The sequence below is a fragment of the Carya illinoinensis genome, chromosome 5, assembly GCF_018687715.1.
Source record: "Carya illinoinensis cultivar Pawnee chromosome 5, C.illinoinensisPawnee_v1, whole genome shotgun sequence".
Taxonomy (NCBI): Eukaryota; Viridiplantae; Streptophyta; class Magnoliopsida; order Fagales; family Juglandaceae; genus Carya; species Carya illinoinensis.
This window is the reverse complement of record NC_056756.1, coordinates 47955173-47968849: the sequence shown is the minus strand read 5'-3', so window position 1 is coordinate 47968849 and position 13677 is coordinate 47955173. Positions and strand designations below refer to the sequence as shown.

General features: G+C 33.1%; 1 protein-coding gene and 1 pseudogene across 1 annotated transcript; one reads left to right on the top strand and one right to left on the bottom strand.

Moving 5' to 3' along the window:
* Positions 1-618: 618 nt before the first annotated feature.
* Positions 619-5337, bottom strand: LOC122309634 (LEAF RUST 10 DISEASE-RESISTANCE LOCUS RECEPTOR-LIKE PROTEIN KINASE-like 2.3). Its single transcript, XM_043123165.1, is given in 9 exon segments — positions 619-950; positions 953-1936; positions 2255-2302; positions 2791-2862; positions 3425-3457; positions 3628-3660; positions 3771-3803; positions 3997-4613; positions 5182-5337. Coding segments are annotated over 9 exon segments (2100 nt in total). The 5' UTR covers positions 5316-5337; the 3' UTR covers positions 619-804.
* Positions 5338-5578: 241 nt separating this feature from the next.
* Positions 5579-7806, top strand: LOC122309635 (annotated as a pseudogene).
* Positions 7807-13677: the final 5871 nt, after the last annotated feature.

The window sequence follows — 13677 nt, the reverse complement described above, 5'->3', positions numbered from 1 at the left end:
TTGGCATCTATCAAATTTAGGTATAATCCTACAAAAATTAATCGAGTCTAATATTCTAGAAATTGATAGTTATAAAAATGATGTTTTTAGCAACAAGGACATATGTGGGTGTTATATATAGAGGTAATAATGTTGTTGTGTAGGGTACAAAATTCAAATACAAAATATAATTAAGATGGCCGAAAAGAATGAAATTATATGCACATCATGAAATAATCATTAGCCATAGTGGCTGGGGAGGATTTCAAGAATTAATAGGACATGTAGATGTCACAAAAATGGCTCTCTCTTCTTTCTTTCTTTTTTTTTTTTTTTTTTTTTTTTTTTTGAGAATTATGTAGAGGAGATCCTTTTTTTTTTTTTTTTTTTTTTTTTTTACCATTTTGAAAGTTTCAAATGGTGTTTTTTTTTTTTTAATGGTTATGGAGGACTTTAGAGTGTTATCCTCACGGTTTTCTTTTAAGGACTACAAACAACATAGGGCCTTGGAACCAATGCAACGGCCTCGTGACATTTCAGGAGCTCTTTACAATGACTAATATATGAAAAACTCAAGAAGCAGGTGAAGATCATGATTAAATTAAAATTGAATAATAAAAATATACCATGTCAAATTCGTTACTAAAATATGAGCAAACAAAATTTCTTAATAAAAGATAATGGGAATAAGGAAAGCAATCACAAAAAAAGGAACACGAATTTCTTACATAATAATATGAAGCATTTTTGAACTGTCAAATATTACATGATTTCCTTATTGGTTAGGGCTACTAGCTTCCTTATGTAAAACCAACAATCAATATATCAATTACTTCGGATCGACGATTGAGTATATTGACTTGATTGAATTGACGGGAAAGTAAGATTTGAATTGTCTTCATTATCCTCTGGTTCCCTCTCCAGTGATGATAGAAAAGGCTTGGGAGGTATTTGTAAATTTCAATGCTTCCTTCAAGCATTTCTACAACTTTATTCATTGAAGGACGATCGTTAGGTTTCATCTGTATACACCATAACGCAACTACAATCATCTGCTTGGCTATTTTCTTTTCCTCTTCCGTTCCATTTTCTATGGTTATGCTATTTTCATCTTGCACTTCCTCATAGACACAACTGGGAAAGTATTTACTAGACTGGTCTCCAAATGCATTCAAGTTCCTTCGCTTACCCATCATGTCCATCAATAACATTCCAAAACTATAAACATCGGCTTTGTAAGAGATGCTTCCAATATTTTTGTAGCACAACTCAGGGGCCATGTGTCCTAATGTCCCCCTTACAGCAGTTAAAGAAACAGTGTTTTTATGCATAGGATATAGTTTTGCCAGACCAAAGTCAGAAACCTTAGGAGTAAAGTCTTCATCAAGGAGAATATTGTGAGGCTTGATATCAAAATGAAGAATCTGCATTTCACATCCTCGATGCAAATACTCAATACCACGAGCTACTCCCAAAGCAATATCATGCATTTTCTCATAGCTTAGAAGAAGACTTCCTTCTTGTGAAAAAATGTATTTATTTAGAGATCCATTGGGCATGAACTCATATATAAGAGCACGTTTTGATCCCTCAACACAAAAGCCAATTAGTTGCACTACATTAATATGATGAATCCTTCCAATTGTTGCAACTTCACTGATAAATTCTTGTCCGTTAGCTTTGGACTTACCTAACATCTTTATAGCTAAAAGACGGCCACTTCGAAGTGTTCCCTTAAAGACAGTGCCATAGCCTCCTTCACCTAGTTTATCCTTAAACTTCTTGGTCATATTCCTAATTTCTGAGTACGAATACCTTATTGGTATGAGATTATTGTTGTTTTGTAAAAATTCTTCAATGATGTCAAACGCCGATAAATGTCTCCTGCGCCATTTATATATCAAGAATGCAAGTACAAATGGGACCCCCAACATAGTTATTGCTCCATGGTATAGTCCTATTAATAAGCATCACCAAAATAGATCATAAGCTGGAAACATATCATGTGTTGTTTCATTTCTAGTAATTAAGCGCAAAGTAATTTACTTAATTTTAATTTTAGTAATTTTAAAAAAAATTTAATTAATTTATTTGCAAAAAAAATGAAAAAATAATAAAATAATTTAGCCCGCTGACCGAATGGACGGGTCCCTATGGGTGTTCAGTCAGTCCAGTCCGGGGGATGAGTTTTCAGTCCCCTACTACATAATGATCTTAAAAAGGAAAATAAATGACAAAGCAGACCGAACAAGAAATGTATATAGCAGCTTCTTACCGAAATCTAAGATGAAACTTATCACGGTTACTCTGACTTGCTGAAGATCTACAAGAAAGAATAACTTAATTAATTAATGAAGAAAGTGACTTGAATATATAACTTAATTATGAAATCGCCATAAGCAACAGTATAATTAATCATAATTACTGTGACTCGATTCTACGGCCTTCTAGTTCTCAATCGACATTCTAGCTTGAGCTAACCTTCAGCTTAGAGGCAGAGGCTTGTAAATGAGTTTTAAACTCGGTTACATATTATAGAATTGATGTGCGAACATGTTATGGAATACTAAACCTTTATTGTTCCCATTGCTTCTGCTTTCTAAACAAGATTACCAGCAGATCATCCATCATTTCCCTAAACAATACTATGCATCCTCACGTGTAAATCACATTCTCTGATCTTATTTTCTTTAATAATTAAGTAGATCAAATATTTATTAATTCATATTCAATTGTCCCGAAAACTTAAATTGAAAAGTGAATTTGATTATTTAATTTATATTGCTAACATTTAGATCATACAAACCTCACCTGTCTCATACCGTCCATTCCAATAGGGCTTGAAATAGTAGTTGTAGAGAAAATCACCGATATGGCTTCTTGCTTTGACAAAGAAAAAGAATAACATCAGCATTTGGAAAGTCAGAATTAAAACCCAGCTTAAAAATTTTCAAGTAACTGTACTTTAAAATTTCTTCTAATTGGCCAAATGCTGATCGAGACTAATGTTTTTATGCTTCAAAGAGCAATGAATGATCAGGTAATGAATATGGTTGATTTTTGTGATTTTAAAATTGTTCTTTTCTGTAAATTTAATAGAGTGGGGAATACGCCTAATTTAATAGAGTCCCTGTGAAAATTAATTTAGAGGCATCGATCAGAAAATCGAAATCCAGAAAAAAATTTCGATCTCTCAACTGTGTCTCTGTTGAGTGAAGTTTTTAGAGTGGAAATCAAATTAAGGAGCCCCTTGTGCAAATTAAATTGCTTTCGTATTAAGCTCCACTCAAGAGTTTCTATATGATTTGGAAGGAGTGGTTCATGAGGGAGGAATGATATCACTCACTCTCCCCTCCCCCACCACAAGAAAAAAGGAATATCTGATCACCCATGAAAATTAGAATTTAATAGAGAAAATAAAAACAGAGTTAGATGATATTCTTACCGATGGCTGTCTGCCTTACTTTATCTTCAATAACTACAATAGTTAAAAAAGTATATACATGATAAATTAGCATCCATGAAAAATAATTAACGAAAAGTATAAATTAATTTATTTTTCCTTTCATGCATTTCCCAGCTCGGTGTATAGGAACGAAAAGCTAGCACGTGGTGATTCCTACACTTGGAGATAGAAATGAGCCTTACCAAAATACAAATATAGTGGTAGGTCACGGAGTGCTGGTTGGACAAAGAAAAGAACAAACGTCGTTAGTGGTTGGAATTATCAATTCAAAATTTTCATTGTGCTTTCGATCACATATTCTTCAATTTTGAGATAAAAAGGTCACCTTCGTATACCCAATATGGCAGTCCAAGAATTCCTGGTTTGACAAAGAAAAGATAAATAATGTTATACATGCATAAAGAAATTGAATAATTTTATTTATACTACACACCATCCATATAGTTTAATTTAATTTGAACCTAACAAATCAAATTATGTCCTAGAAATTTCGTTAAAGTAGCCTTCATCGTTTATTTAATAAGAAATCGGATCCCGCAGTGTTTACTCACCCGTATGTCTTTTGCAGCAATAACGTTGTTCGCTAAACTCGAAGATGCCGCACTTTCCACAATCTGTAGATCGCCAATAAAGCTCAAAACCGTATAGCAATAGGTGTTGTAAGTCTGCGCAGGAAATACTACTCGGGTCATTTGGTAGATTGACCGGGCCTCGCCACGATGTCCAAAATATTTGCTCTACTTGGCACAAGTCCTCCACATCCCCTGCTTTCGTGTGGTTATATATCACATATCTAAACCCAACCTCAGGCTGGGATGAAGATGAGTTGGAAGCATACGCTCTATTGCCAAAGCAATTAGATTTGTTCAGGTACCGTGGGGAATTCACTCGCTTTTCACATTTCAACAACGCCATGAATACTCCGATTTCCCCGTAATTATATGGAGTATTGAAGAATAAATCGTAATAAGGAGGGATGGAGGAGTAATTATCCTTCTGAATACCTGAGTCTACAACTCTGATTGTTTGGTTAGCGTAATTGATTTCCAGGACGTAGTATTCTACAGACAATAAGAATAACACAACTTGGTTGTCCTGACAAGACAGGGTATACCTCGGGTCGCCGCAGTTTGGAGGATGGTTTTCCAATCGAAATGGAGAGCTTAAGAGCATTTGTAGTGGCCTCAACAAAGCCAAATTATAGCTAAAGAATAGCTAAAATGTGAAAAAAATATCTACAATGGACTCAACAAATCCACAGTAAATTTAGCCTCCAACTTTTTGACTAGCTAAATTTGTTGAGTCAAATTCACTAGCTAAATAATATTTTTAATGTAAAATATTCTTCCCCCCCCCCCGCCCCCCCGCTGCACCGGTAAATCTCCCGTTGGAAAAATATAACCGTTATAAATTTTAATACATCAATAATACAACCATAAACTTTAATATAACAATAATACAACCATATTATATTAATATAACAATAATACAACCATAAATTTTAATACAACAATAAACTTTAATACAACCATAATATTTAATATAATCATATTCAAATTACAATTAGAATTAAAATTTAATAAAAAGTTCAAAATCAATATTTTAATAAAATAGCTAAAGATTTGTTGAGCCTATTATTTGGTGTTACAAAAAGTGGCTAGCTAAAATTTATAAAAGTGAAAACTTTAGCTAAATTTTAGCTAAAGTTTGTTGAGGCCACTACCAATGCTCTTATATTGGGGATATTGCCGCAGGAAGAAGGAACACAGTCCCGATTTGTATCCTTAGCACTGCAAGTTTGATGAAGTAGCAGCACAACTAGAACGATAAGGGCCATGAGTCCTGCAGAAAGGGACACACCTATCTTCATTGTGGGGGAGAGAGAGAGAGAGTATAGCGCATAACTTCCACAGCTGTAAAGAAACAATATTTAAGTAGTGTACACCAGCGTCACATCATGCTACTAACTAGTCGGACGTAAGCACCTGCGTCACATATTGCTAATTAATTACTAGTCTTGGTTTGTAGGCCCAGTTTTATATTTTAATATTAGTTGGATTACCAACTAATTAATCCTCTTATTAAATTTATTTCTATTTTTTACGATCATTGCCTCAATAAATTTGAGACTGCAAGTGAATCGCCCCAAGATAGTGTGATTGTTTTCCTAGTTTTTGCTGAGAAAACAGATCGGACAATAAAGTTTTTGCTCGATCGTAATAAGAATGGCAAAGTCATATTTCTTCTTGTTTGTGCTTTTCAATGTTTTCATCTTACACCACGTGCAAGGCCAACATGATGAGTGTGCCGTATCACGGCGGTGTGACGGCCACGGCCCAGCCATCCGATTTCCTTTCCAACTCAAAGGTGGCCACCCAGGCTACTGTGGCTGTCCTGGGTTTCATCTGTCCTGCTCCGATACACACGATCCAGTGCTTGAGCTGCCAATTTCAGTCAAGCTTTTTGTCAAAAAGATTGACTACAAATCTCAAGAACTTCAAGTATATCATCCCGATCATTGCTTTCCAAGAGGGATCCAGCAACTCAATTTATCTTCCTCACCTTTCCAATTCACAGGATATCGATTTGGCCTTCATGACTATGCCTTTTTTCAACTGTTCCCATACTAATGGAGAAGAACTCAGTGATTGGAATGCGATTTCTTGTCTTAATGACTCCAGCTATAGCCACCAAGTTTATTTCTTGAGGGATGATGCTGAAATCTATCAGTTGCCCACACTACCTTGTAGAAAGATGTATAGTGCTAGATCAATTCCATCTGATGTTGTATATTATCCTGATGGTATCCTTTATTTGAATTGGTCCAGACCAGCCTGCAGAAATTGTGAACTGAAAGGCAGGAGTTGTATATGTACTAATAGCAGTTGTACCGAGTCAGAAATTCAGTGCATCCCCAAACACACCGAAGGTATCATCTTCTATACAATTACCAATTCTTTACTCAATTTCTTAACAATTTTGCAGGCTTTGCTTATAATCGATGATCTTCTGCCACGGGGAATTTTCTGCAAGATTCACGAAATGATAAAATAAATAAATAAATTAAAACGTTTAATCACGTTTAATATATATCAAATTCATATTTTTACAGGTGCATCAACAAAATTAATTACCACAGGTGCCATTTTAGGTCCGACTCTTTTCCTACTGCTGGCCTTCGCACTTTATCGCGTCTATAGCAATGACAAAGCAGAAAAAGAATATCGGAAGAGAATTGAAAATTTCTTGGATGATTACAGAAGCTACAAGCCCACAAGATACTTGTACGCTGATCTTAAAAGGATTACAAATCAGTTTACGGAGAAATTGGGCGAAGGTGCCTATGGAACAGTGTTCAAAGGAAAACTTTCTAATGAAATCCACGTTGCCGTGAAGATCTTGAACAGTTCCATGGGAAATGGGGAAGAATTCATAAATGAAGTTGGAATAATGGGGAGAATCCATCATGTTAATGTGGTCCGCTTGGTTGGATTTTGTGCAGATGGATTTAGACGAGCATTAGTTTATGAGTTCTTTTCAAATTATTCATTAGAAAAGTTTATATTTTCAGAGAATTCTAAGAGCCATTTTCTTGGTTGGGACAGATTGCATGATATTTCTCTCGGTGTGGCGAAAGGAATCGAATATCTTCACCAAGGATGTGATCAAAGAATCCTCCATTTTGATATCAAACCTCATAATGTTTTGCTAGACCAAAACTTTATTCCAAAAATTTCTGATTTTGGTCTTGCAAAGTTGTGTTCCAAGGATCAAAGTGCAGTATCTATGACCACAGGCAGGGGGACCATGGGTTACATTGCGCCTGAAGTGTTCTCTAGAAACTTTGGGACTGTGTCTTATAAAGCAGATGTTTATAGTTTTGGAATGTTGTTGCTTGAAATTGTTGGAGGAAGGAGAAGTACTGTCGACTTGACGTCGGAAAATGCTAGCCAGGTATACTTTCCAGAATGGATCTACAATCTCTTAGAACAAAAAGAAGAGTTGCGAGTTTTTATCGAGGATGATGGAGATATGAAAATTGCAAAAAAACTTGCAATCGTGGGACTTCGATGCATCCAGTGGCACCCAATGGACCGTCCTTCTATGAAACTTGTGGTTCAAATGTTGGAAGGAGAAGGAGATAAATTAATCATGCCTCCTAATCCTTTTGCCTCCCCAGGCCCTACGAGAATCCATGCAAGGAAGTCTATGACGCATTTAGGCCAAGAGTTGGAGGTCATCCCCGAATTAGATTAAGTTTTAGGAGTTTGTTTTGAAGATATTGAAATAATCATGTTGTAGTTGAACATTATTACTTTTGATGTTGGAATGATCATGAAGGAATTCAAGGTTGATTCTTATATATGAATTTGATATGATCATATTTGTTTTGAATAAAATTTGATACTTCGGAAGGAGCTAATCGATATTGACCAGTACTCTTATGGTAGACACGACACTGCTTTAGTGATGTCTACCAAGATTCTCATTTTATATTGTATACTTGTAATGCATAATGCGTGACCAATTAATCATTAATAAGCGCACAACATTTCAATCTTCTTTTCCATTGTTTTCTACCCCAATGTATAAGCAACGTAGAAATCTTGTAATTAATTGCAAGTTGTGGTAGACCGCATAATATTCTATGTCCCATTGAAGACGGGTTCGACCACTACTCTATATGGAAGACGGGCCCCTTGATATTGAAAAGACAGCGTGGGAATAAAATTAAAAAAATAAAAATTGATTTTCGACGACTCGGTGAAGTCTAACCGCGTATGAATTCTAGATATCAATGAGTCGTAGAAAACAAGCTTTAGTACTATTGGTGCTGATTTTTCTAGTCAATGGATATCTTCTTCCCGTCCACCGCCTGCTTAATTAATAAGTGCACATCATTTTAATCTTCTTTTCCATTGTTTTCTACCCCAATGTATAAGCAACGCAGAAATCTTGTAATTAATTACATGTTGTGGTAGACAGCATAATATTCTATGTCCCATTGAAGACGGGTTCGACCACTAGTCTATATGGAAGACGGGCCCCTTGATATTGAAAAGACAGCGTGAGAATAAATTAAACAAATAAAAATTGATTTTCGACGACTCGGTGAAGTCTAACCACGTATGAATTCTATTTGTTTACACAACCTTACAAATTCCTAACATTTTCCCAACCAAGATATCGATGGTTCGTTGAATACATGCTCATTACTACTGGTGCTGATTTTTCTAGTCATTGGCATCTTCTTCACGCCAACGGTTTGTTAAATCAATGCACGACTTGGTTTGGTTCATTTTTTAAAATTTTTCATCTCATCTTATCTAATTATTATAATTTTTTAAATTTTTATATAAAATAAAATAAACAATGTTACTTTTTTAAATCTCAATACAATTTTTTTAAATTTATATATAAAAATAATATTAAAATAATATATATTCTAATAATATTTTATTTAATTTTTAATTTTAATCTCAACTCAACTTATTTTATCTTTAAAAATAAATAGCTTTTTTCTTCAATCAGCTAACAGGTGGGTCTCACATTTATAAATGATGCTATGGACACCCAATACCTGCCCTGGAAATTACTCTCCTTTACGTACGTTGATAGAAGATGGGGTCGACCACTATAAATGTGTCTCCCAGTACCAGGCTGAAAGCTCCTTGACACTCCATATGACAGCGCTATTCCAACAGACCTCACACGCATTGCATTATTAAAATCATCTACGTGTCCATTGCTAATTGAAAAAGAAAAAGACAAGTTTTTATTTTATTCAATTTTATAAGTTGTGTATAAAGAACTCTCTAATCGTTTAAAAATTGATGCTTATAAAAATTATTTTTTGGCAAATTTAAATATATATTTGTGTGTGTGAGAGAGAGTTATATATATATTTTCCTATGATGTCGCTACAGTTTGAACTATTAAATTATGTAATTAAAAGTAACCAAAACTAGAATTAGAACTAAACTTAAAAATTGATTTATTTGATCTGTACCTTTATGCTACTTAGATTCTTCCATTCCAAATTTGTCATACTTTAGAACGAGAGAATAGGTCATTTGTGAGGGCATACCACAAATTTGGAGTCTATGGCATGCACTACCTAAAAGAGGTGACGAGGGAAGATGAAAACATATATAGATCTCTAACTTCTATATTCTACGAAAGTCTTCTTTTCTTTTTTTTTTTTATCAAAATGATAGGAAAAGAATTATTATTTTCATAAAAATTATATGGCTTTTTTGCTTTTTTAACTAACCGTGAATTTTTATTGTCATATTGATCAAACCAAACAAATCAAACAACAAATAATGTTTTAATATTACTTTATAAACAAACAAAATTTCATCGATAAGTTTTGTCTAGTGTGTCTTCGTCAACTTATCATGTATTGATGCTAAGTCCAGCAGTATTAGAATGGCCAATCGCACGCAATGAAAGTAATCGAGTTTATTATTAGGAAATTAATTTTTTTAACTTTAGTTTTATATTTATTTATTTTTTTCAAAAAAATTATATAATATTTACACACTTTATTATTATAAATATCATTTCTTTTATTATATTTGGACTTATGCTTCTGCTGCATGCAATGTTATTTTTTTTTTCAAATTTTATTTCTATAAATTTATAAATTAACATAATTTTATATAATATATTAAATTTATTTTACAATAAAAATAATTTTATAATATTATATGATATATTAAATTTAAAAATTATATTACGATCTTATGTGCATCCAAAAACATGATTTATATATGAATTTATTTTTATAAAATTTTTTGGCAATTAAAACACATTTCTTAAAAATCACAAGGCCTTATCTTTGTCTCTTTCAATGCCCCAAAAACAATCCCTACACTGGCATCTCATCATAGAAGAAAAGAGAAGAGAGAGATCATGCATACTTAATACTCGCACATGATCAGAGGCGTTTGTATCAACAATTTTAAAAACATCAAAATACGAATTTGTAAATATATATTTAGCCCATTCGTTAGTCATAATAATTTGTTTAGCTGCGTTTGGATGTTGAGTTGAGCTGAATTGAACTCAATTATTTATAAATAATAGTGAATTGAGATTGTGAACTACTATACTGTCAAAGTACACCGTGGGAGGAAATTACAATTCTTAGAACCGTAATATTGTTCATAATATATATATATATATATATATATGGGGTTACATTCTAGAAGTCCTAATTATTCAATTATCGCATTATTTGTTTAAGTAAAGTGTTGAGCAAATCTCGAACGAATTCTCTATCTAATGTTCTCTCGCGAGACATGTCGAGTAGGTGTCGAGCAAATTCTCTGCATGAACTTCGCTCAAGTGATTTGTTATTCAAACTTTCTTCCTAGCGATTCTCAAGTCACCAACATGTCAAAAATTTATCCCGGTGGCAAAAATTTCGAATACTTTGTGATTCATCAAATTTTTGTGAATAAAAAATATATATATATTTTTCTTTTAAATAAGAACTAAAGTAGTGCCAATCTTCTTTTTCATTTTTTCTACTCCAATATATACGCAATGCAGAAATCTTGTAATTAATTGCAAGCTGTGGTAGACCGCATAATATTCTATGTCCCATTGAAGACGGGTTTGACCACTAGTCTATATGAAAGACGGGCCCCTTGATATTGAAAAGACAACGTGAGAATAAAATTAAACAAATAAAAATTGATTTGGACGACTCGGTGAAGTCTAACCACGTACGAATTCAATTTGTTTACACAACCTTACAAATTCCTAACAGTTTCCCAAGTAAGATATCGATGGTTAGTAGAAAACATGCTCATTAATGGTGCTACTTTTTCTAGTCATTGGCATCTTCTTTTCCATTTTTTTCTACCCCAATATATACGCAATATAGAAATCTTGTAATTAATTGTAAGTTGTGGTAGACCACATAATATTTTATGTCCCATTAAAGACGGGTTTGACCACTAGTCTATATGAAAGCCGGGCCCCTTGATATTGAAAAGATAGCATGAGAATAAAATTAAATAAATAAAAATTGATTTTGGACGACTCAGTGAAGTCTAACCGCGTATGAATTCAATTTGTTTACACAACCTTATAAATTCCTAACAGTTTCCCAAGCAAGATATCGATGGTTAGTAGAAAACATGTTGATTACTGGTGCTGCTTTTTCTAATCATTGGCATCTTCTTCACGCCCACGACCTGCTAAGTCAATGCACGACTTGGGCCTGTCATTTCCTTAAATTTTTTATCTTATTTTATCTAATTATTATAATTTTTTTAAACTCTAATATAAAATAAAATAAATAATTTAACTTTTTCAAATCTCAATATAATTTTTTTAAATTTCAATACAAAAATAATATTAAAATAATATAATCTAATAATATTTTATTTAATTTTTAATATTAATCTCAACTCATTTTACCTTATCTCTAAATACAAACAAATCACAAACATTGTTCTGATCACGACTTTTCTTCATTTTAGTTAATTTAGATAATCCCAATCCACATGATTACTGGTAGGTTGTCCTCGAGGAGCCTTTTTCTTCAACCAGCTAACAAGTGGGTCTCGCATTTATAAATCATGCATGGACACAGGTTTTCTCCCAATACCTGCCCTGGAATTAATTACTCTCCTTTACGTACGTTGATAAAAGATGGGGTCGACCTCTATAAATGTATTGTCTCTCAGCACGTGGCCGAAAGCTCCTTGACACTCAATATGACAGTGCCATTCCAACAGACCTCACACGGTACGTAATTGGATAGGCATATATATATATATATAGCAAATTAGTTTTATTTACCTCGGATTCAACTTTCAATAATTATTTTGAGATCATTGATCAGGAAATTATAAAGTACTGTTTATAATGAATATTAGCATCATTGCTAAAAATATATAAATAAATTGGCCAGGTTTAAGAAAATCATGAATCGTGCACCCACCCATGCAGCTCAAGATGTTGTGAAAATTGTACGTGTCCATTGCTAATTGATAAATAACATACAAATTATCATAAAGAGATAGGGTGGGCTTGGCTACGTACGTTGAAGCAGCTCACAGATGAAAGATATATGGAGTCAGTGCATATATATATATATATATATATATATATGTATATGTAGGCCTAAATCATGCAATATTACACAAAGCTCACCATAATTAAACCACAACTAGGAGAGTCTCACAATACTCATATCATACACTCACAGTCTCACACTGGCCACAAGAAATCATGGTAAGCCTTTGTGTGCTCCATTTGGAATCTTGGATTTGAACTTTTAATTGGGTTTGACTTTGATACTATTTAAAAGCTTTGAAGAAAATAGTTTGATTATACAAATATTCTCATTTCTTTCTTTTCAAAAATTATCTTTTTTTTCCTATTAATCTTGTTTTCAAATTTCTAATATTAATTAATGTTCAAAAAACAAATCATCCCTTTTTAGTGATCATATTTTAAAAATATATATATTGTACTTTCCTAATTCAACAAAGTGGAGACAAGAAGTGCTAGTGAAGCCCATATATTGGGGGTTGGGCCTTGAGAGAGAGAAGCAACGTGCTTTGTGGTTTTCCTGGTCTTATTCTCTGGGCCATGAGGTATATTGATACAGGTTTAGTTAGTGATGGGCCATCATCAATTGCATAGGTACGACCATGATCCTAACTCATCTCTTCACTTGGTTCAAAATAAAATTTCAAAAGAATTGTTTGCATATAAATATCTTGGAAAAGAAAAATACAATTTTTTATTTTGTTCAATTTTATAAGTTGTGTACAAAGAGCTCTCTAATCGTTTAGAGATTGATGCTCATAGAAATGATTTTTTTTGGCAAATTTAAATATATTGTGTGTGTGAAAGAGAGAGTTAGATATATATATATATATATATATATATTTCCCTATATGTCCCTACGGTTTGAACTATTAAATTATGTAATTAAAAGTAACCAAAACTAGAATTAGAACTAAACTTAAAAATTGATTTATTTGATCAGTACCTTTGTGCTACTTAGATTCTTCCATTCCAAATATCAAGACCTAAACATTTGTGCTACTTAGAATGAGAGAATAGGTCATTTGTGAGGGCATACCACAAATTTGGAGTCTATGGCATGCACTACCTAAAAAAGGTGATGAGTGAAGAGGAAAACATATCTAGATCCCTAACTTCTATATTCTACGAAAGTCTTCTCTCTCTTTTTTTTAATC